Consider the following 25,436-nt stretch of genomic DNA (forward strand, 5'->3'; position numbering starts at 1 on the left):
CAGGCCTTCATCGTTGTCTTTCACTACTCAAGTAGGCTGTGGATCCCAACTCCTCTGCTCCTCGGATAAGACCCAACCAGACAAAATGGTAGAATAGCAGATCTCCCCATGGTTTTCTAAATGAAAGCAGCAACCATGTAATCCAGATGAGCTTTGCGTGGAGTTGAGAGGAGGTTTGAACCTCCCCCCTACATGCTTTCACTGTGGGAAACTGACCACCCTCTTCTGCTTTTATTGGCAGGAGGAAAAAAGACTGCCGTTTCCCCATTTAAAACAGCAAAATAGATCAGTGAAATCAAACTGGCAGCAGGGAAGAAGAGTTAAATTAATTCTCTTGCTATGCTGTGACCCAGATCCAATCTTGCATCACCTTGTCTAGTTAGGTACTACTTTGCAGCACATGATTTCAGTTTTGCTGACTTTTGTATGAGAGTTTCATTAACCAGCGCTTTCTGTTTACCTGCCTCTCACCAAGGTAGCAAACTTGAGTCTGGGTTGTGCCAATTCAGATTACAGGTCTGAGGCTTCCATGACTAAATGCTCCTCCATCTTCCTCCCCCAGCATCCTTGCATGTAGAGAACTATCACATCAAGGAACAGGATTTTTAGCTGCCATTTCTAGTATAGTACAAACACTCTTTAACCAGTTGTGGTGGGTTTTCCAGGTGTGGGGCCATGGTCTGGTAGATCTTGTTCCTAACGTTTCGCCTGCATCTGTGGCTGGCATCTTCAGAGGTGTACCACAGAGAAAAGTCTGTTTCACACTGTGTCTAGTGAGAAGGGAAAGTTTAGTGGGGTATATTGTCCATGTCCCAGGGTGAGGAACCAATCAGTAAGTGTTTGGGTATAACTTGCTATGCAAAGGTGTGGTTGAGTACTGATAACCCCACCTGCAATACAATGCACTCAACCACACCTTTGCATGGCAAGTTCCACCCAAACACTTACTGATTGGTTCCCCACCCTGGGACATGGACAATGTACCCCACTAAACTTTCCCTTCTCACTAGACACAGTTTTAAACAGACTTTTCTCTGTGATACACCTCTGAAGATGCCAGCTGCAAATGCAGGCGAAACGTTAGGAACAAGATCTACCAGACCACGGCCATACAGCCCGGAAAACCCACCACGACCAGTTGAATCCAGCCGTGAAATCCTTTGGCAATACTCTTTAACCACATTGGCATGAGGGCCATAGAAGCGAGCGAGAGAGCAAGAGAGAGAGAGAGAGAGATTTCATAGAGAACTGAAGCTGGTTTCATAGCAGCCTTGTCAGCTACTGCAAGCACTTATCCTGCTATTATCCCTAGAAAACAACTCTTTAAAGTTTACCAAGCAGTGTTGAAGCCCAAAAAGCTATGGTTGTTGCATCTCCCACTGTGAATCATTATCAGTTGCTGAGCCGTGGTTATCTTAAACCATTTAGAGCAAGCAGATTGTATTAAAATGGAGAAGGTAAATGTTGGCAGTTGGAATAGCATCTTTAGCCATTTGTGGCAGTTTCATAAATCTCTTAAGTGCTGTGAAAATTCAAGCCGCCTCTTAACAGCACTTTTCAGAGTTCCCAGCTAACAGAATGTATTCAGAAAACCACAGAAATGTCCAAAATAATAGATTATGTGTTGATATAAGAAAACAGAAAGAAAAACGTTGCCTCCGATTGGCGTCTATTTTATAAGCCTATAAAGTTTGCCAGATGGTGATAATGGGTCCATTTAGCTTAGTATTGGCTGTTTTGACTGGCTGCGATTCTTAAGGGTCTTTTCCAGCACCTACTACTTGAGCCCTTTTTAACTTGTAATGTCAGAAATTGAAGCCAGGACTTTCTGCATGCAATTGCATATGCTCTATCCCTGCTGTTGGCCCTCCCTAACACTCTATCAGGCTGCCTGCCAAGTCAGACCATTGGCCTCTCCAACTTAGGCCCCTTCCGCACATGCAGAATAATGCACTTTCAGTCCACTTTCAATGCATTTTGCAGCTGGATTTTCCTGTGCGGAATAGCAAAAGCCACTTTCAAACAATTGTGAAAGTGAATTGAAAGTGCATTATTCTGCATGTGTGGAAGGGGCCTTATGGTGGAGTGGGCACCCATGGCAATGCAAGCCTGCACTGCTTCCAAGACTCCACTGGCATACACACACCCTGGTTGGGCTGTGATTATTAATTAGATTGGAATTATTTGCAGTTATTAATAAGATTGCTTTATGGTTAGGTATTTGTTCATGTATCGTTTGATGTGCTGAACTTTGTTTTTTGCTTTTATATAACTTGTGAGGGAAAAGGGTACCCTGGGAAATCTCTTTCATAAAGATAACAGCGGGTTGAAAAGAAAAATGGGGATGCATTTATCGTAACACTACCTGCAAAACTGTTGCCTGTTTTTTTCTAAAAACAAAACAAGATTCTGAATCTCCTCCCCTCCCCCAATACAGCAATTAGATCAACATGAAGGTGCTATTTTGAAAAATCTTTTTACCTAGCAAAGATCTCACATGAAAGGGAAATTATTACATCCAAGAAAATGTTCTGCTAATCCAGCTGGGCTAAGTTGCTATTACAGGTTTTGTGATCTCCTCGCTGATCTACTCAAATTGTTTTTCTGGATTTCCCCAGCGATCCCTCGGTTTGACAGGCTCATTCCGCACATGCAGAATAATGCACTTTCAAACTGCTTTCAGTGCTCTTTGAAGCTGTGCGGAATAGCAAAATCCACTTGCAAACAGTTGAGAAAGTGGTTTGAAAATTAATTGTTTTGCGTGTGCGGAAGGGGCCACAGATTCTGGAGCTTTGAAACCTCTAGAGCCGGCAGTGCTGGCTTGTGCATGAAGTCAAAAATGCACCCCCCCCCCAAAAAAAAAACCCTGACAATACTGTGGGCCTCTTTGCTGTAGAAAAAGGCAATTCCAGACACTGGCATATCCTCAACCTGGCCCCTGCTGCTACTTCTGTACCTGCATCCAGTTGCCAGAAATGGGAAGAGATTATGCAATCTGAAAATTCACCTGCAGAGAAATTTCCTTTCCTCTACCCAGTGCCTGATACCCACTTGTACTGCTGCCATCTTCTCCTGTAGCTGGAAACAAAAGCGCCTAGCCACTGAATTCAGGAGTATCCCATCTCAGGCAGCTGACCATGGGTCCTTTGTTCCCTAGGAAGAGGAGGGGGCAGCAACCAGAATAGCTAGTCAGTAAGCAGAACCACAACAAAATACCAGCATCTGATCTGCCAGTATGTTGCTGCTGCACATCCCTATAGAAAGCGGGCCTTTAATCAGTGGTGGGATTCAGCAGGCTCGCACCACTTCAGCAGAACCGGTTGTTAAAATGGTGCTTGTAAACAACCAGTTGTTAAATTATCTGAATCCCACCACTGGAACCAGTTGTTAAATTGTTTGAATCCCACCACTGCCTTTAATGCTATGAATTGCTTTTTAAAATTTTGATCAGTGTGTATTATTATTATTATTATTATTATTATTATTATTATTATTATTATTATTATTATTATTATTATTATTATTATTAATTAAATTTGATAAACCGCCCACCCCCGAAGGGCTCTGGGTGGTGTACAACAAAATCACAACTAAAACAATGTGCACAATAAATAAGTGATAAATAGTTAAAATACATAACTCAGAATAAGCAGCATTCTAAAACCCAGTAAACAATATTAATAATACTAATGATGGCTCCCAGTCCCAAGGCCGGGAGGGGACAGACAATACCGAAAGATGTCACATCGGTAGTGCCAATGATGGTACAGCACGCAACACAGGGACATCCAATCTGCGGCTGGCCTACCCAAAAGTTCGTGGAACAATTTGGTCTTACAGGCCCTGAGGAAATCACTAAGATCCTGCAGGGCCCGCACCGCTGATGGAAGTGTGTTAGATAACAGAAGTCTGGGGGTGGGGCTACTCAGAGCAGGATACTACTGGGTATGAAACAGCCAGCTGAGCATTTTTAGTTAAGTGCACCATTCAGTCTTCCTTCTTCTCCTTTAGCTTCCATTTTGAAATTAAGCAGAAAAGTTTGTTTTTCCTCCTTCCCCGCTTGACTTTCATCCCCCACCCTCTTTGCAGATGTTGAACCTGTTTGTGGCTGTGATCATGGACAACTTTGAGTACTTGACACGAGACTCTTCCATCCTAGGACCCCACCATCTTGATGAATTCATTCGCGTTTGGGCAGAGTATGACCCCGCAGCCAGGTATTTATACTTACATGTACTCCTTGCTCTTGCAAAGTAGCGTTTGGGTCGATCGATCTGTTTTCGTGTGGTGTCAGTTTCACAGCTGAGGGACAACCTGTAAAATGCAGTTCACCTGGTGATCATGTCATCACCTTGGACTCTTCTAGCCATCGGCATGCTCTGCTCTTAGGAGAGAGAAAAGGAAGAATTACCATGCAGCGAAGGAACTGATTTCCATCAGAGTATGATGTACTGGGGGTGGTTGCCAGAGGAGTGAACATGCCATGTTTTCACACCACTACCGATATTTGCAGATCAGAAGTCATCACTCAGGAATTTCCTTTGGGCTAGTCTGGAGACAAAAGAAAAAAGAGAACAAAGTAGTGATGTTTAAGAAAGGTGGCTGTGACATCTGGAAATGCAATTCAATGCATTTTGCCTTTCATTTCCCCAGTGGGACAGAAACAAAAATGTGTTTTTTTTCCCTCTTCTCCTCCAGTATTCCTGACCATCAGTAGTAATTCAATGTAATATCTGAAGCTAAGTTTTGTAGACTGACTCAAGTTAATATACAAGATAGATCCTTTTATTAACTGGAGGTATCCTTTGTTCTGTTTTAATTATGCCGTCTTCCCATTGTTGATATTTGCCTTTTTAAAAAATTGCATTTGTATTTTGCTGCTTAGGAACAGTTAAGCTATGATGTGAATTTTTTGAGGGTTTCAAAGTGTGTGATTTTTTAAATGATCTTCACAACTATTGTGAGAAATGGGCTTGTAACTTATCTTGCAAAGAAAGTTGCTCTTCATTCATGAGACAGCATAAAAACAAAACATGGGTAAGATTAGTCCCCAACATGAAGTTACTGGGGTCAAACTTGATATTATTATGGTTCAGGCTGGTAGATTTCAGTGCTGTTTTACAGCTGAAATTGGCTACTGAAAACATTATGTGTGAGTGAGACGGGTTACCTGGTCCCATTGTGCTGCGAGCCTAATCAGGGCACTCATAGCATTTTTAAATGGCCAAGTTCAGTTATAAAATGACGCCAGCATTGATGGGTTACGCCCAGTGGTGGGATTCAACCGTTCACACCACTTTGCACAACCGGTTCTTAAAATGGTGCTTGTAAACAATCAGTTGTTAAATTATTTGAATTCCCACCACCAGAACCAGTTGTTAAATTATTTGAATCCCACCACTGGTTGCTTCATGGATAGAATAGAATAGAATAGAATAGAATCTTTATTGGCCAAGTGTGATTGGACACACAAGGAATTTGTCTCCGTGCATATGCTCTCCGGTGCATGGATGGTGTAGCATCTCATTTGACCCTGGGGTCCTTAAGACCTAGCATGATTAATTTTGGGGAAGACAGCTAACATCGAGAAGCATAGTAGAGCAAGCAGCAATATTGATGGCAAAGTTGCACCTGGCTCTTCCTTTGGGATGGCAGCCAGCCTCCTCCCATCTTCATAGAATACAAGGAAGATGTACAGACCAATGTCCCCACTGCTAGTCTAATCCTCAGTCTTGTCCTTCCTTCCTGTACAATTCCTTTAAGCATTATGTTCACACTTACCCATTTATGCATTGGTCATTTACCAGACTTTTTAAAGAGAAAATGAATAAATCAATAATCTGTCCAGCTGGATTCTGTGACTAACTCGCAGAGTCATTTTCCCTCAGAGCACGACCATGGAAAAAGAAATGAGCAACTTGGGCTGTATATAATGAGGTTTCCCCAGGCTGTAAATGTTGGGTCTTTGATGCTGCCTCAAGAAAGTCTGAGCAGTTCACAACACCAGGAAAAGAATAAGCGATTCAACCTTAGCGCATTCCTTTTCACTACAGCTCAAAGATGTTTTTTTCCCTCCTCTCTCTGAACGGAGGCTGATGTTCTGTTGGAAATGAGAGGGCCGTGAAATGAATGTGGCTTTTACATTTTTCTTCTTCTTCTCTGTTTCTTGTCTTCAGGGGGATGGCGGAGTGGGGCTCCAGAAAGGGGCTATGTCTTTGAGTCGTTTTTTGTCACAACTTACCGATTTTTCCTTTCCAGTTGCCGGATTCATTATACGGATATGTACAATTTATTACGAGCTATTGCTCCACCTCTGGGCTTAGGAAAGAAGTGTCCACATAGGGTGGCATACAAGGTTTGGAACTTTAGAAAAAAAACCCCATCCAGTATTACTTTTTCTTTTGCCTTGCTTTTGAACTTCTGTTTTTGTACCTGAACCGCAAAGGCAAAGAAAAAAAAAACAAGAGTAAACTGGAATGTAACTAACCCATTGCCTGAACAGGAATGATTGACAGGCACTGCCCCCCCCCCCGTGTTCCCATTTCCCATGATGCATATCTGCTCCTGCACACCTGTATCCCACTTACCTGGACACCGGCAGCCTTATGAGACAGTCAGTTTCAACCTGTTCACCCCTCCTGGCCAGGAGTGGAGAAACTAGGAGGAAGCCGCTCTCTTTGCTTTTCTCCTATTTACGTTCTTAAATCCAATTCCAAAGTCTTGGGATGGATAGCAAAAGCCAAATATTGTAACCCTTTTCTGACTTGCTAGGGAAAGGCAAATTTATTTGTTTGTTTGTTTGTTTGTTTATTGGGCTTGATAGACCACCCAACCCCCGAAGGGCTCTGAGCTGTGTGCAATGAGACATAAAACAAGTACAATATAAGATCTCATAAATACAATATAGCAATAAAACATTAAAATTCATTAAAATACATTATAGCAGCAATTCCAAAAATTACAAATAAAAATACATGCACAGATGCATGCACAGATGGTGCCCAACCCAAAGGCCAGAAGTATTCATATTGTTCAGTAGAGTTCCTTAGATGTATACTGATTTTCACACCTTCCACCATTTTGCAGTTGGAAGTTGGAACCTGCTAATATTCCTACCAGCTTACCAAGCGTCTCTACCAACATTGCATAACATTGACAGCCCAATCCAGAGCGTGTAGCAGCCGGAGGCAGTGGCACTTCTGTGCCACCACACCACCTTCAAAGGGGTTTCAAGGGGTGTGGGAAGGCCAAAAAGCAAGCAAAAATCCCCCCTCCCATTGTCTGAAAAAAATTGCATGAAATGACGTATGCCACACTTTTTGGTGGCATAAGTCTGCAGCTGGGGAAGGGGATGTTCCTGGAGTGAGAGCCCAGTGGAAGCCAACTAAAGCCCGCTCCCCCAGCCTGGGAGAACACCCCCAGCCTGCCTTCCACTGTGCCAGCATGACTTCACATGTTGGCGGAGCTGTGGGGTGGTGGTCTCTTCCAAGTTTGAGCCACCCACCTGCATGTTTGCCCTCTCCACCAGCATGCTTGCCCCATTTGCCAGTGGGGTGGCCACGTTGGCACAAGCCCACACTTTTTCCAAGACTGCATTTGTCCTCCCCTCACCCCAGATTGGGTTGTAACAGCTGTGTGTCTGCTGAATTCAGTTACTCTGGAATGGCTTGTCCTCTTGTGATTCAGGAGCTGAGAAATTGTGGATTTCAATATATACAGGGGAAAGAAGCACAATTGTTTCAGAAAAGGTTATCAACAATTCAAAATATACTCCAACAACAGCAGTTTGTGTTGTGGCAGGCTATGCACTGGGCAATACCTTAATGTTCAGGCACATGCAATTATGTAGGGTTGGGAACAAAATGCACTCTTCTATGTCACTCCAGATGTTCATGAACTACAATTCCCATCAGCCCCTGCCAGCATGTCCAATTGATGGGAATTGTAGTCCATGAACATCTGGAGTGCCATAGGTTCACCACCACTTGAAGAAAATCTGGGTGGCCACATTAACAAAATTTCATCAGCTATCCCCCAAAAGCAAAAAAAGTGACAAAAAGGAACCGGAAAATAGAAACAGTGCCCAATAAATAAGGACAGTTAAAACATTTGCAACTTCATACTTGTTTCCAGATTCATGCGAAACTAGAAACGTGCTCTGGGGGGAAAAAAAGCAAACTTACAACAAAGTGAAAAGGCCTGCTGGACTGCAGAATCTACAGCAGAGCATCCTGATAATATTACATCAATATGTCCACCATATGCACTGAGTTACCTAAAAAAAAAACACTTGCACAGGGTATAAAGAATTCATAAGACCTCCTTCAATGCCTGAGGAGTTTCATCCCTGGAAAATGTTAACTCTTCCCTCTCCCTGGCAGTTTCTGTGTTTTTTTAAAATACTTTCCTACATCATAGTTGACAAGTCAGAACCCAGAAAATTGGCTTATGTTTATTGGGAGAATAGAAAATTTCTTGATATTATTTATAAAAATGATATTGACAAAACTTTGGTAATTCTTAGACTAAACAAGTGGCAGAATTAATACACTTTGGGCAAATTTGAATAGTGTTGGGCAGAACACATAGGAAAGCAAGTACGGTGTATTTGCTCCCCCTTCAACCTGAGTCAATATCTACATAGTGGTATAATGTCCAGATCTGGTTAAATACACATAGACATTGGTTGCAGTGGGTTTTCCAGGTCACGTGTCTGTGGTCTGGTAGATCTTGTTCCTAATGTTTCGCCTGCATCTGTGGCTGGCATCTTCAGAGGCCCGCCACAGATGCAGATGAAATGATAGGAACAAGATCTACCAGATCAAGGCCACACAGTCCGGAAAACCCACCCCAACTGGTTAAATCCAGCTGTGAAAGCCTTCGACAATACACATAGACATTGTATATACGTGCAGTTATTCCCACAGTTCAACCTTGTATGCAGCATTTATTTATTTTCTGTAGATTTATTTCCCGCCCATCACCAGAGTCCCTGAGCAGGGACTCTTGTCTCGCTTGAGATTTGGCCAGATCTACACATTACGCCATTTCAAGGATGCATTCACACATTGTGGGTGAGTAGGTACCACAGGTGGGCAAAGAGAAAGGATGCACTCCCCATTCCAGGTCATATGAACTATCTGGGGTTGGACAGTCCACCCCCACCTTTCCAAGGCAAGCAGATGGGAGGGGGAGCAACTACCTGTCACCCAGCAGCTTTAGCAATGTGGATCCACCTGCATTGCAACCCACAGAGAAACTGGCAGTCCCAAGAACAGCTTCAGTGCTCAAAACAACAGCAGTGCTGATAGAATAATTGGGCCTGTCACCAATTTGGCCAGCAGGCCCAGAAGCTAACCTGGCGAATTTCCCTGTGAGGAATAAAGCCACACTCCCATCTCAGATTTCCTGGGAATACTCAGTCCTGTGGGATTTCCCCAGGACTTCTTGCATAGTGGGAATCCAGTAACTCTTTTAAAAAGAGAATCAGCTAAAGGTGAGGAAGGACATGCCAGGGTTCTTTCTTCTAGGCTATGGAGAGGCCCAAAGTAGGAGAGAAAGGATACCGGATGAGTTAACCCCTTCTCTTCCAGTACTGAAGCCCCGAATACCTCCTCCAAAGGACTCCAGAAGGTGTCCAAATTCAGGGATTCAATCCAGCAGCCCCAACTCCTGACATGAACATATGAAGCCTACTTGGAGACATTCCGCACAGCATATTTATAACGAGCTTCAATAGTTATAAATGAACTAGTTTCCCCTGTTTATAAAAAGAAAACAAATTCATTTATAACGATTGCAACCCGTTAGAAATATGCTGTGCGGAATCCACACCAGACTAGCGACAACTAGTTCAGAATCTCAGACGAAAAGTTCTGAACAGAGGGCGTTTTCCCACTTACCTTAAGCCGCGCGCTACTCTCCTCAAGTAGCATGGGGTCCCCCAGCACTCCCCACTACATGGGTGGCGACAACGCAGCTGCCCAGATGCTGCCACTGTCGCGCCCCCTCAGCGCGCGTCATTCCTGGCGCCTTTTGAAACGGCGCCTTTTGATGACCTCGCGCAGAGCGCAGGGTTGTGGGGAGGCCTGGGCACATGCCAGAAATGGCACGCACTGGGAGTTGCGTGCAGCAACCTTTGGACCAAGGTAAGTGGGGAAACGCCCACAAGCTGTTTGAGATCCCTTAACTCAGGGGTCCCCAACCTGATTCAGCCTGCCGGCAAATTTGGGATTCTGACTGGGCATGGTGGACACAGAAGCCCATCTGGCCTCATCCACTTCCTAAAAACACTTGGCAGGTGCCAGAAGAGGGGTCAGTGGATGTCATGGCATCACATTGGAGACCCCTGCCTTAATTGGAGATGGCAGGAACTAAATCCGAGATCTTCTGAATGCAGAGCAAGTGCTGTAGAAGAAGGGTGGATTTATATCCCATGTTTTTCAACCCTAAGGAGTCTCAAAGCAGCTTACAAACTCCTTCCCTTTCTCTCCCCCAACAGGCACCCTCTCAGACCTCTCTCAGCCCCACCTGAGAGCGCTGGCACTGGCCCAAGGTCACTCAGCAGGCTTCTTGTGGAGGAGAGGGGAATCAAACCTGGGTCATTTCCCCACTTACCTCCACCGCCCTGTGCTGTGCGCTACTCTCAGCGCGCGTCATTTCTGGTGCACTCCCGGGCCTCCCCACGCTGTTTTGAGGAGCTCCAGGAATGACGCACGCTGAGGGGGCGCAACAGCGGCAGCGTCGGGGCAGCTGCGTTGTCGTCACCCCTGTAGTGGGGAGTGCCGGGGGACCCCGCGCTACTTGGCGACAGTAGCACGCAGCAGACGGTAAGTGGGAAAACGACCCTGGTTCTCCAGATTGGAGTTTTAACCACCACACCATGCCGGCTGTACCATCAAGCCATTGCAAAACAGTTTTTTTTTGTTTAGCTTAGTTTATCTTTTAATTAGAGCTCACGGGTGCTTACTCACATGTTTGTTTTTATTTTTACAATTTATAAGCTTCCTACTGGGAAAAAATAACGGCAGTTCAGCGATGAGTAGGAAAACCCACTACAAAGTTACTGAAATACTATAAACAGCATGCTAAAATTAGCCGCAGGAAAGTCTGCCAAATAGGACACCGTTCTCCCCTTTCCATCCAATTGGTTGCAAAGTGGAGTTTTGGCTAGAGCTGCCAGGTCTCCCAGATTGGCAGGGGACGTCCTCAACGTGCCACTCAACGAGCTGAGGGAGGGGGAAGTGGGGGGGGAGGGTATCACTGACACTAGCCTTGCAGCAATGTCACTTCTGGCTCACCCTAGAAGGGAGCTCGCCACACAGAGCTGATAATGCAACTTCTGGGTCGCACCTGAAATGATGCTGCTGGTGACATCACTGTGTTACCAACCCGTGCAGGTAGATCTCTCACTGCAACCCTCATTTGGGTGGGCCACTTTCAGAGGGCATTCCAAAGGCACAGCACCATGACTGAGAAGGTCACATCCATGACCTCTATTTCACATGGGCAGCTCCATCCAAAGCCAGAGGCTGAGGTATGTGGCGCCGCCCCCCTGCAAGAAGGCTTTCCAGAGGCATGGGGAGCAAAGAAGAGCTAAAACTCCCCCACCTGCTACAGTCGATTCGATTTCGAATACCTTTAATGGCATATAAATAGTTTAACATTAACACTGCAAGATAATAACAGCCTTTACAACTTCTGACGAGTTAAAATAACACCATTAAAAAATTTAGCCACCGCTTCCAACTGCTCGTAGTTGTGGCTGTTTAAAGGCCTGAAACTTGTCCTGAAACTTGAGAGGGAGCCTACTAATGTTTGCTGTGCCCCAGAAGATCCAGTCCCCCCCCCCATCCTGGCATTGGTTCAGGACACCAGTGTAACCCTGCTGTGATTTGGTCTTCTGGGTTTTGCCACAGCAGGGCTCAAGGGCAAACAGCTGCCAGTGCATCTGCCTCCTCCACCAGGGCAAGTGCCCCAGGGCGGGCAAACATGCACCCACAAGACCATGCCGCGCCCTCAAGCTCTTTTGCCCTCCTGCTATGTGATGGGGCTCTTAATGTTTGGGACCTTAGCTTCTATGTTTGGTTCATCCCTAATGTCTGTGAATCAATATAATAATACTAAGAAGAAGAAGAAGGCATGCTTCTGAGCATGTACATAGAGCCTGTGCTTTACTACTTCCGCAACCACAGCGAGCCCACATGTCCCTGCTGTTAGAATTAAGAGCTTCTGGTCTCTCCAGGTGGAAGTGAAAAGGGGGTGGGGGGGTTGTCTTCTTTTGCCTTTGTGTTTTGTGGCTCTTTGTATAAATTGGAAGTGACAATCAGAATAACAGGTAAAAGGGTTAAAATGTTTTATTTATTCAAGTCATGGCTGGCTGCCCCATAACGCTGCCCACCAGTTCTCCTCGGCATGATGAATAGAACCACTTTGCAAAACAACAACAAAGCCTGCTTGAAAAAATGTAGAACCCCCCCCCCCCCGCACACACACACATACACTTCGTTCATAGGTGTGGACCTCACCCTTCCTGCTCCCGTGTCCAACATCAATCATTCCAGACTGCTACAGCAGGGATTCAGAGGTTGCTTTTTATTGATGAGCCGGTGAGAGGAGATACCCAAAGAGATGAAACCGGAGCCGTCTCCTGCTTACCCCTCTCTCTTTGATTGTTTCATTTCTCCTCCCTGAAAACAAACCAACAACAACAACAAAAAGAAAACAATCTAACCCAAATCTCTCTCTTGTCTGCTACTCCTTTCTCCCCGCTTTCCCCTTTGTCGTTGCTTGGTTATATTTATTTTTCCCCTCCCTCAATCCTCCTCCCCCTGCCTCTGCTTCTCTTTTTTTCTCTCTCCCTCCGGTTCCAAGTGGGCGCATCAGTTATACAGACATGTATGAAATGCTGAGACACATGTCCCCGCCACTTGGTCTGGGAAAGAAATGCCCAGCTCGTGTTGCCTATAAGGTTAGACCTCCTCCTGGGATGACCCGTGATGTCCGTGTGTTGTGCCTAAGCTGACTGTCCTCTTTCCCTGTTGTATTTGTGGTTTCTCTAAGCTCTTTGGGGTACTTTATCTTCTAGTTCGTGGGGTGTCAAAAACATATGGCCAAAGAACCTGCTACCTATCCACCAATGTGTCCTCGGGCTGACCTGTTGCAATTGTAGCACAACGCTGCCATTTTGGTTTGGTCTCCTCTGTGATGCATTATGGTCCCTTTTCTGCCACTCAGGGGAAGCCAACATTAGCTGCAGACATTGTGCAGTTTCAATACTTTAAACATGGGGGACCTCAACTTCGTGATAGGAGAAGCAGTAGAGGTGATAGCTACATCACACTCATGCTCTCTCGCGCATACGCCAAGCCCCAGCTAGATGCTGAGTACTTGATCCAGAGCAAATATGATCCAGACAGAACAAGATAGGGCTATGCCAAGTCCCCTTCAAGCTCTGGATGCTTGTAAAAGGGATGATACTGCGCTGCACTTCAATCTGCCTGTCATTTCCCCTCTAAGAGGTGTTTGGATGTGTAAATAGCTATAGCATCCAGATTGCAGGGAAAGCTTTTTAAGACAGTATCTCTGGTGGGAAAACAATGAGTGTCCACCTGCCTCTCTCCCCTGCCCCATGGCATTTGCTGGGTGGGCAGTACAGTTCTCCTATCCATTTGAATTTGACACCTCTGTTCTAGTTTAAGCACCCCACGTGTTAGCTGTTACATTTGTGATATCCATTCTAACTTTCTACCCAGCTGAGTCTTCTCCTGAACAAATGAAGTTTTCTTGACCTATCTTTCTTACCCCTGACCTTTTTCTATCTTCTTCAAGTCAAGAATTATTATAAAATTAAGGCCATTGCCACACAAACAGTGGCCCGTTCCGCACGGGCCAGATAGACCGGCGTGGGGCCAGTAAAACACCATTGTGGGGGAGGACTTCGCACCGCTGCGACTTCTGGAGCACAGCAGCAGCGGTGCAATCCCTCCCACGACAGCATTTTTCAGGCTCACTCAATGAGCGAGTCTTTTGGAAAATGCCAGCGTTTGGGTGGACACTGGTTTTTCCACCACGCTGGCGCAGATCCCTCTTACCTTGTCCCCCGGCCACTGTCTCTCTGGAGAGGCTGTGGAAGCATTGCCATGGCCACGAGGGCATGTCCCCTGGCCTCTCCAGTGCAATGGCAGCTGGGATACAAGATAAGAGGGATTTGCGCTGGTGTGCCCATGCAAACGCGGCCCTGCAGGCCACTGGAGCACCAGGGCCATTTGCAGGGCACTGTGCAAATGGCCCCAGGCGGGGTACCAGTGGCAAGTATGCTGGTGCACCCCCGCTTGTGAGGCCTGTGCAGAATGGGCCAGTGCTCAAGTTAATAAAGCAGGCTGACCAGACGTCCCACTTTTGGCGGGACAGTCCCGCCTTCAAACAATTTGTCCCGTGTCCCGTGGGTTATTTCAATTGTCCTGATTTTTGGGAGGCTGCCGCACTGCCTTCTGGGGCGCAAGGCAGTGCAGCAGCCTCCTGCACATGCGGCTGCAGGAGCACGGCCTTCTGGGGCTTGCTGTTTCCCGCCCTGTGACAGGGTGGGAAACGGCAGTGCCCCAGAAGGCAGTGCACTCCTGCGGCTGCGCGTGCGGCCGCCTACCCCCCGTCCCGGTTCACAAAGGTGACCATCTGGTCACCTTATAATAAAGCCTTAATCTCTGTTAACTTGTTTTGTTCTCTGTAATGGCCATAGTCTTTACAGGACTAAATCATTTTGAAATGAAATGATTTTGAAATGATTTAGGGTGCACTGGGTGTTTAAATGTCCCTCCTCAGTGAAAATTCACTATGTACCAAAAATAAGCTTTCCATGGACATAGAGAGCTGTTCACCACCCCCTATGTTTTCAGTTAAGTTTTCAGTTAGGGCTTTTAAGTGTCAGTTACTAAAACCTTGAACTTGATTAGGTACTCCACCTGCAGCCAATGGTCAAATGTGGACTCTCTACAGCATTCCCCCATGAGGACCCATGTGGTCACATTTTGTACCAGCTGGAGCTTCTGGATCAGGCCCAAGGATAGCCCTGCATAGAACAAGTTACAGTAATTAAACTCGGAGGTGACCATTGCATGGATCACTGTGGCTATGTCAGGGCGGAAAAGGTAAGGCAACAGTTTCTTGACCTGGCACAGATAGAAAAATGCCAGTCTAACCTGAGCCTCTGCAGAGAGGGAAGCATCTAGGATCATGCCCAGGTTCTTGACAGGTGGCTTAGATGCCCTTATATAAAGCCATGGTGCGACCGCACTTGGAGTACTGTGTTCAGTTCTGGTTGCCACATCTCAAAAAGGATATTGAAGAGATAGAAAAAGTGCAGAGAAGGGCAACGAGGATGATTGAGGGACTGGAGCACCTTCCTTATGAGGAGAGGCTGCAGCGTTTGGGACTCTTTAGTTTGGAGAGGAGACGGCTGAGGGGGGATATGATTGAATTCTATAAAATTATGCATGGGGTAGAAAATGTTGACAGAGAGAAATTTTTCTCTCTTTCTCACAATACTAGAACCAGGGGGCATACATTGAAAATGTTGGGGGGAAGAATTAGGACTAATAAAAGGAAACACTTCTTCACGCAACGTGTGATTGGTGTTTGGAATATGCTGCCACAGGAGGTGGTGATGGCCACTAACCTGGATATCTTTAAAAGGGGCTTGGACAGATTTATGGAGGAGAAGTCGATTTATGGCTACCAATCTTGATCCTCTTTGATCTGAGATTGCAAATGCCTTAACGGACCAGGTGCTCGGGAGCAGCAGCAGCAGCAGCAGGTCATTGCTTTCACATCCTGCATGTGAGCTCCCAAAGGCACCTGGTGGGCCACTGAGAGTAGCAGAGAGCTGGACTAGATGGACTCTGATCTGATCCAGCTGGCTTGTTCTTATGTTCTTATGTTCTTAATTGCACACTGTCAGGAGCTGGGAGCTGGCAACCCACTCCCGAATTGCCCCAGCCCAGCCACAGGACCTCTATCTTAGCTGGATTTAGTTTCAGCTGCCTCTGTTTCATCCATTTTGCCATGGCCTCGGGGCAGCTGGTCAGATTTTCCAGAATGGCACTTGGCCGTTACTCATCAACAGGTGCAGCTGGATTTCATCAGCATTCTGGTGACAGCCCAGCCCAAAACTCTGGACCAACTGGGCTAAAGGGCATGTATAGATGTTGAATAACATTGTGGAAAGAATTGCTCCCTGTGGAACGCCACACATCTGTGAACGGCATAGCAAGGTCCTCTCCCCAAGTGCTGTTTCCCTTTGTTCTTGCAAAAGCAGCTTAAGAAAATTCCCAGGTGAATAAACCCCCACATGTCTTTATTACCATCCCCTTCAACTGTCTATTCTGGGCAATCTTTTAGATTCCTGGGGAGAGGTCAAAACAGAAGGGTTTGTCTTTTTAACCAACTCCCGCCTAATTAGGGAGGCAGTACTAGAAGAGGGAATGAGGAGTGAAACATAGGTGACACCACGAAAGCTCCCCTAAGGGAACGAGGAGTGAAACATAGGTGACACCACGAAAGCTCCCCTAAGTACTCTCGGAGGTAAACGTGCTGGGATCATTGCACCACTTGAATCCAAAGAACAATGAACTCATTCATTCACATAATTTGCTCCAGATAAGGATTTAATTAAATCAGAAAGCACTATTGTGCTCAAGCGAGATGTTCGTTTCCTGCTTCCCAGCATTGTATTGAGCAGTGCAAATGAGACACTGATGGATTTGCAGCGTGGAGCTGAGCAGAAGCTGTGCTCGGTCACATGAGATGTTGGAGGGATTTAGTTCCTCCTGTTGTTCCACTGCTGTTGCCCAACAGGCAGACTTTTGGTACAATTTCATTGGCAACCCACTAAGTGTCATGGTGCTGATACTCACATTTCCACATGAGTTGCCCGGGGCTATAGTTACAAACTGGTGACTGTGGACACTAATCCTTGGAGAAAGTGTGATCCATAATGTGTACTGCACCAATACAGCCATTTAAAATACAGCCATTGATTGCAGAGAATGGAAAATGAACCACTGCCGTTACAGACATTATTATTGGCTGTATCGTGCAGAGTTCTTTTCATGCATCCCTTTTTCCATATGTTTGGAATATGCTGCCACAGGAGGTGGTGATGGCCACTAACCTGGATAGCTTTAAAAGGCACTTGGATAGATTTGTGGAGGAGAAGTTGATCTATGGCTACCAATCTTGATCCTCCTTGATCTCAGATTGCAAATGCCTTAGCAGACCAGGTGCTCGGGAGCAGCAACAGCAGAAGAGCATTGCTTTCACATCCTGCATGTGAGCTCCCAAGGGCACCTGGTGGGCCACTGCGAGTAGCAGAGTGCTGGACTAGATGGACTCTGGTCTGATCCAGCAGGCTCTTTCTTATGTTCTTATGAGATCTTGCATTTGACTGAAAACATATTCACACAAAGGACCCGTAGATGAAAATTTTCTGTCTTTGCACCTTTTTCATCCCAACTTCCCCTTCCCACCCTTACATGCTGTCGTACAATTTTTAATTCTTTGGTGAAAGAAAAGTGATGTCTCTACTTTCCCCTGCCCCAATACATGTCTTTGTTTCTGAAGAATTGCTTCCTTTCGGGGTTTCTTTCTATCTCTTTGTCTAGCAACCAACTTGGTATGCCACCATTATGTTTCTCCTCTGGCCCTTTCTTATGGGCTGCTCTTTTTCCCTTTATTTCTTTTGTCACCCCTTTTCCTGCGTGTATGTGTGTGTTTTTCTCCTTTGTTGGCAAGAGCAATCCCTTTGTTGGCAAGAACAATCCCTGCAGAGTTGTTGTGCATGTGCTTTTCTCGTGCTGTGCTTGCCTTCGATATGCATGTATGAGTCTCCTTATGGCCTTGTTCTGAGTGCTACAGGAGAGCTCCATCCATGGGTGATGCACTGGGTTTTTCCTTTTTCATCTATATCTTGGGTAGGGACGGAAGAGGCTTACTTGGTTCATGTCAAAATTGATGTGTCTTACGTGAGGTTTCAGATAGGGTCAAGGACTCTTAGAAAGATTGAAATAGCAGCCTAATGACTAACTAAACTCCAAATTTAAAAAAACTGTCAGGATGATGTGAATTATTTTGCCATTCTTAAGATCCACGAGAAATTCCGCCAATGTTGCTTAGAGCTTTCTGTACCAGCCAGTCTTCGGCACAATTTGCACACAGTCTTCCTCCCTCAGTTTCCAGATAGTTGAAGATGAGGCAGAGATGTGAGAGAAGGAAACCTTGTAACTCAAACAAGCAAGCCAGCCTATCTCAGAAATGTTGTCAGGTTCTGGGAGACCCTGACCTGCTCTGAATTGTTGATGCCATGAAGATTCCGTGCACGTATGAAGCTGCCCTGTTTTGAGTCAGACCATCTGTCCATCTAGCTCAGAATTATTTATTCTAGTTGGCAGCAGCTCTCCAGTATCTCAGGCAGAGAAATTATTTTCTAAAAGTGCCAGGGAGTGGATTCGGAACCTTCTGTACTGAACCCCAGCCTCTTCCTTAAAGGGAAGGTTGGAGGGTCATTTGGCTCAAACTGGGTGCTGGAATCCCCCTTTCATCCTTCGCTTCTCTGATTTAAGAAGAAGAGTTTGGTAGTTGTAGTAGTATTTATTGTTTGAGCCATTGGCTATAACCTCCAAAAATACATACAGTTAAAACATTCAGATTAGAAGAGTTTGGATTTATATCCCCCCTTTCTGTCCTGTAGGAGACTCAAAGGGGCTTACAATCTCCTTGCCCTTCCCCCCTCACAACAAACACCCTGTGAGGTGGGTGGGGCTGAGAGAGCTCTGAGAAGCTGTGACTAGCCCAAGGTCACCCAGCTGGCATGTGTGGGAGTACACAGGCTAATCTGAATTCCCTAGATAAGCCTCCACAACTCAAGTGGCAGAGCGGGGAATCAAACCCGTTTCCTCCAGGTTAGAATGCACCTGCTCTTAACCACTATGCTACTTCTGCTCTCAAGGCCTGCTTAAGACTCTGGTCCATCTTGGTTAATGGAATCTTCAGATGTCAGAGAGCTTGGGTGAAGGGGAACTGAGGCATTCAAATATAGTGACAAATTTGTTCATGCCTTTTACAAAAGATCATACCTATTTCCCAAGTTTGCCATCTGTGTGGGTTTCAGGGAATTATACTGAATATTTCCTGAGTGAAAAGTGTTTGAAACACAAATGTAATTATCAATTTCATTAATAATGATGCTTAGTCTTCTTAACCCTTGATGGAAATATTAATTGGAGCAAGCTAGGGTGTCTCCATCACCTAGCCTGTACTTGGCTGTTATCTGGATGAGTTCCCTTCTGTATCACAAAGGATTAATTAAGAAACTCTGAAAAGAAAAGAAAAAATGAGCAGCTACACACCAACCTCCTACTGCTCCTTTCTCAGAGAGAGCATTGTTTACTGCAGAAATATTAATAAGGTCTTCCCACATAGATAAAAGTTCAGCTTATGTTTGTTAGTCTCTGTTCCGAAGGCAAAACAACCTAATTCTGAGCACTCAGTAAAGGAGAGCTCTCCATTGGAAGTGCCTGGGTCCCACTGTGCACTTTTGCAAGCCTTTCAAAAATATTGTGACTACATCTAGTCCCCAAGCTGCTTCAAGGTGGGAGGGGGTGCTATGTCTCCCCATTTGCTAGTTGCTTGTCTTAGCAACATGCACTGGGCAATGGGTGAGCATACTTTGAAAGACTACGCTGTAGACAGGGCCAACCACTAAGATTGGCACTGTAGGCAGCTGCAGAGGCCTACTGGCCTTAGGAGAATCCCTGCCAAACTCTGGCCCACCATAGTGTAGCATCACCAGCCCTTACCACCTGGCCTTGTGCACTGTGTGCTGATGGTGGGGTTGGGCAAGGGTTGAAAGACCAAAAGGACAAGATGTTGATTGAATGTGCATCCACAAAAGGCGGGTCTGTCTAGGTTAGGGTTGCCATCTCCAGGTCCAACCTAGAGATTTCCTGGTGTTACAATTGATCTCCAGATTATATGAATCAGGTCCCCTGGAGAAAATGGCTGTTTTGGAGGGTGGACTGTGTGGCATTGTACCTTGCTGAGGTCTTTCCTCTCTGCAAGACTCAGCCTCCCCAGGCTCTAGGCCCCAAAATGTCCAGGTATTTACCAACCCAGAACTGGAAACCCCAATTTAGAAGAGAAGAAGAAGAGTTTGGATTTATACCCCACTTTTCCTACCTGTAAGCAGCCTCAAAGCAGCTTACGAACACCCCACAACCGATACCTTGTGGGACAGGTGGAGCTGAGGGAGTTCTGAGAGAACTGTGACAAGCCCAAGGTTACTGAGAAGACTTCATGTGGAGGAGTGGGGAAACAAACCTGGTTCTCCAGATCAGATCTCGCTGCTCAGATGGAGGCGCGGCGAATCCAAGCTGGTTTTCAAGGCAAAAGACCAACAGGGGTGGTATGTTGTTGCTGCCTCTGCATAGCAACCTGGGACTTCCTCATGGTCTCCCATCCAAACACTTACCAAGGTTGATCTCATGTAGCTTCTGAAATCTGATGAGATCATCCTGGGTCACCCAAGTCAGCTCAAATAGTAGGGGATGAAAAACTGAGCAAATTGGCTGAAATTTCTGTGGGTCTCAGGATACTCAAGATAACAAGGTTCAATTATACCAAGGTATGCTTTTATGATTGGGTTCTGTGATCCTTCCCACCTTCTGATTCATGCCAAGAGGCCAGAAGGATGGAGCTCTTCTGGAAGAGATTATTTTTCATCTGCTTGTCCTTCACTTCCATGCATCTTTCTTTCTTTTTCTTTTCTGTTTTTTTTTCTCTCTCACTGAAATGGATTCAGTGGGACTATCTGAGTAAGTTTGAACCATTGGATTGCATTGAATGGGGTGTGTTTGCACTAACCTTTGATGTGCTGAAGGTGGGAAACAAATTGGACTGGGCATCTCTGGCGTGTCAGCTAGCAAATTTGATTGGTGCTTCGTCTGAATTGCATTGAAATTCCTGGGGACTTGTGGGGGGGGGGGTGGCATTCGATGGGACTCCTGCAAGCTCTGTTCCCAGCAGCATCAGTGAGCATCCTCAGTTTGTACCTGATTTTTCCTCCTGATAGCTACTAGTCATCAGGAGTCTGCTGTCAGCCTTTGATTGTATCTTGAAAGCACTAGGCTGCTTACAGACATGGCTTTTCATATATATATATGGTGTAGACATGCCATTGTACATTATCATTTTTTGTGAGTTATTAGGATCAAACAAGTTATTGCAAGTTTTCATACAGTGTCAAACTTTATTCTGGAAAAGCTGGAGCTAGACCACAGGCACATGGTACCACAAGGCCTGCCATAACAAGACAAACATCAGTTTTGGCATGAGGCCACAGCTGCATAAAGGATCGTGTCTATGGTAGGCAACCGTCTCCTCCCCCCCCCCCCCCCCCCCAATCTTGAAGACATTTTTGAACTCTGTTCAAAGTTTGCTTTTTGAAAAAGGAAGTTATTTATACTATACATTTCTCCAGAATAGAGACCCAAAATGATTAAGGTGGTATGACCAGACGTCCCACTTTTGGCGGGACAGTCCTTCTTTTAACCAATTTGTCCCACATCCCGCGGAGTTTTTTAAATGTCCCGATTTTTGAAAGGCTGCCGCACTGCCTTCTGGGCAGCCCCTGGCCGAGAGAGGTGGTGGAACCGGGGAAGCGCCCCAGGAAGGCAGTGAGCTCCTGGCAGGCAAGTGCGCAAGTGCACATCCCGCCGGTGTTGAAAAGGTGAAAATCTGGTCACCTTAGATTAAGGCCACCTCTACTTTTGTATTGCTTGCCCAGTTATCAAGCTTCTAAGGCAGGATTGAAGCTAATGCCACTAGGAAGTCATTCCTGCTTCCCCCATAAAAATGATTGTACATAGACAGTCCCAGTTGTGACCCGATGATGCCGGGATGGGAATTCAGCTCCAAAAGCTGCAAAAGACTCAGAGAAAGTACGAAACATGTCTGCATGTTGTCCCCTCTTCCCAGAAGATTCTAGGAGCTACAGATCTCAGACACCCTGCCTGAATTATAATTCCCAGGATTCTTTGGGAAACAGCCATGGTACAATGCTGACATTGTACCATGTGTAGTATAGACAGGCCAATGATAATGGCAAATTCTACGCTATGCTGGCAGTTCTGAAATGTATCTCAGAAAAAAAGAGAGAAGGAATAGTTCAGTGGTGGCGAACCTATGGCACGTGTGCCAGAGGTGGCACTCAAAGCCCTCTTTGTGGGCACACGTGCCATCGCCCCAGTTTGGGCACTTGGTAGTGGCATAGCGCCAAGGGGGCAAAGGGGAAATGACACACTGGGTGCCTGCCCCTGTGGGGGCATGGCAAGGGCATTCCCGGGGCAAGGTGGGAGTGTTTCAGGGTGTTCTGGGGGTATTCCAGGGCAGGGTGGGGGTGAACAGGGGCGTGGCAGGGGTACAGGGCGCACGTGTGCCCCAAGCGCAGGTTCCCCTTGCTCTGCCCCTGGCCCTCAGTCTCTAAAAGGGTTGCCATCACTGAAATAGTGGCTCATTGTCTGCACTGAAAGAAATGCAGAAGGTAGTAGTTTTAAGCTTCAGGAATAATTTGGGAGAACATGGGAGTACGGTTCACTTGAAACCAATGGCTTAGGGAGCTTGGGGAAGATTTGTCCTTCTGGTGTTTGTTGCCTAATCAGCACATGAAAGGTTAACCTTGTAGAACGTCACTTCTTTGTAATCTTGCTGATTTACTGAGGGGAATAAAAATAGAAGAAAGCCAGGGTCGGGGTGGGGTTGGTCTTGGACATCGGGGAGGGGGGAGACATCAACCAGCATTGACCGAAAACCTGTCGGTTTCTCAGCGCTTGGTGAGGATGAACATGCCCATCTCGAACGACGATCTGAGCGTTCACTTCACATCTACGCTGATGGCCTTGATCCGGACTGCCCTGGAAATCAAACTTGCATCAGGTGAGGTGGGCGTGAACCCGAGCTTGAGAGTTTTGCTATTTTCATGGTTTGGAGGGCAGGAGCGGGGAGAGACTTTCAACCGAATGCTCACTACAGTTCCAGACAGAATTAAATTTTCAGCTTCAGAATACTAATCTCAGGTTCTGAAATGAGAGGAATTATTTGCGAGGGATGGGTATAATTTCCATTTGCTGAAGCCTCATCAAGCCCACCACACTTCATCATAGACATGTCCCCCATTCCTTTTGACCTAATGTTTTCCTGACTATTCTTGGGTTGGGATTACACTGTCTTTTGGAACTGCAGTGAGGCAGCAGCTGGACTTCAACATGACTGGCCACCAGAAGATATTTGCCACAGAAGAGCCATTTGTGGAGCCTTATATGAGAGTGAATCATTTTCATTGTGTCTTTTACCTCACAGGGGTCCTGCAGCACCAGTGTGATGCTGAACTGAGGAAGGAGATCTCCCTGGTTTGGCCCAATCTCTCCCAAAAGACTTTAGATCTATTGGTACCTCCTCTTAAACGTAAGTAGCCATTGATCTTGGTTCCTTCATGCCTGGGTGAGGAGTTAATTGTTATGCTAAGGCCTCATCCCTGCCAAATCTGTATATAAGCCAGAGTCTGGACCAGCTGTCTCTTGCAGAACAAGGAAAGGAAAATAAATCCTTTGTCTCTGTTAGATTTCTGTGATATTTTTGATAAGTTTGCAGGTCACATGTGCAAAGAGAAATGCAAAATGTACATGCCCTACAATTATCGTTATTAATCAGCACGCCTTGTTCATTGGTTTTTGTTTGTTTATTACTCTTCTATGCCTCCCTTCCCCTCCCAGGCTCAAGGTTGTTTCGAATACATTTCAAATACAAACTAAAATCAATTAAAAGCATAGTAAAATCAATCATCAGATGGTGCCTGGTCCTCATTTTGCTGCAAGATGAAACCAACAGGAGGAGAAAAGATTGGGGGGAAAGGGGGATAGGGAGAGATGAGGGAGGCTAACTTAAAAATTATAACCCATTTGCTGCCTGAACTGTATGCCCAGGGGAACAACTCTACCTTACCAGCCCTGGGGAACTGTATCAGATCCCGCAAAGCCCGGGTCTCCTTGGACAGAGCATTCCACCAGGTTGGGGCCAGGGCAGAAAATGTCCTAACCCTGGTTGAGGCCAGCTGGATATCTTTCAGGCCAGGGATTACCAGTAAGTTGTTATCCATAGACTGGAGTGCTCTTCAGGGGGTGTATTGGGAGTGGTGGTCCCGCAAGAATGAAGGCCTCAGACTGTTAAAGGCATTGAAAGTCAAAACCAAAACCTTGAACTTGATTCAGGACTCCATCTGGAGCCAGTGCAACTGGTGGAGCACTGGTTGAGTGTGCTGTTGCCATAGGGTAACACTGCAGACCCTCAGTGTTGCATTCTGCCCCAACTGGAGTTTCTGGGGCAAATTTAAGGGAAGTCCTGCAAAGAGCGAGTTGCAGTAGTCCAGTTCAGAGGTGGCTGTTGTATGGATCACTTCGGCTAGGTTGGCTTGGGACAGGTAGGGTGCCAACTGTCTCACCTAGCAAAGATGGTAATAAGCCAGGCAAGAGATTTGTGATACCTGAGCCTCCATAGGCAAGGAGGCATCAAGGATCATACCCAGACTCCTAATGGTGCAGGTATGAATTGCACGCCTGGTATGTACTCCTATTTTGTTCCATGGAAAGATCTAGAGATGCCCTTATTTAAAGGGGTTTTGATATGTGCACATTTGTCTTAGAGAACCGTCACCTCCTTCAGCCGTCACTGGTAAAAATTGGCATTTTCTTTAGTACTTCATTAATTGTTTCTACTTCTTCCATCTTCCTCCTATTAATCTCTGTTCTTTGTGGGAATTTTTTTTTCTCCTCAGCTGAAGCAATGACAGTGGGAAAGGTCTATGCAGCCCTCATGATATTTGATTTCTACAAGCAGAATAAAAATACCCGAGAACCAGGTCATCCAGCCTCTGGCCAGGTAAAAATCATCTTCTTTGCAATGAGCCAGAGACCTTGACTGTATGTTTTACTGAACCAGTTTTGAAAAACTCCATGAAAATGTTTGTCCCAGATTCCCATAAATAAAGACTTCAAGTCCATATTTTAAAGGATTTAGAAATATGGATTTGCATTAGGACTTTTTAAAAAAGGTGAGACACATTTATGGAGGATAGGTCAGCTATAAATGGCTGCGAAAAATTCAGAGCAAAAACAACTAGACCTCGACCACACAGACCGGAAAACATGCAACAGACAACCAAAATCCTCCTCAAAATCGATTTTTTGCAGTGTTCAGCATTCTTACATTGACTGCTTAAATTGTGGACTACCCCCCCCCACCCCCCACCCCACCCCCCGCCAATTATTCCATTCAGCTCTGAGCAAAAAGCTTTTAAAGCTATAATCTGATTAATGCATTTCGGGTCAAACTAC

At 45.8% G+C, this 25,436-nt stretch overlaps 1 protein-coding gene across 1 annotated transcript in view; it reads left to right on the top strand.

The window, feature by feature from the left end:
• Positions 1 to 25,436, top strand: part of LOC125441536 (voltage-dependent N-type calcium channel subunit alpha-1B-like) — a 286,638-nt gene that overhangs the window by 237,331 nt on the left and 23,871 nt on the right. Inside the window, exons 40-44 of the mRNA XM_048512145.1 lie at positions 4,090 to 4,217; positions 6,259 to 6,355; positions 22,875 to 22,992; positions 23,407 to 23,511; positions 24,878 to 24,981. Coding sequence (XP_048368102.1) covers positions 4,090 to 4,217; positions 6,259 to 6,355; positions 22,875 to 22,992; positions 23,407 to 23,511; positions 24,878 to 24,981 — 552 coding nt within the window. The remainder of the gene's footprint in view (positions 1 to 4,089; positions 4,218 to 6,258; positions 6,356 to 22,874; positions 22,993 to 23,406; positions 23,512 to 24,877; positions 24,982 to 25,436) is intronic.

Source organism: Sphaerodactylus townsendi, linkage group LG12 (assembly GCF_021028975.2).
Source record: "Sphaerodactylus townsendi isolate TG3544 linkage group LG12, MPM_Stown_v2.3, whole genome shotgun sequence".
NCBI classification, from domain to species: domain Eukaryota; kingdom Metazoa; phylum Chordata; class Lepidosauria; order Squamata; family Sphaerodactylidae; genus Sphaerodactylus; species Sphaerodactylus townsendi.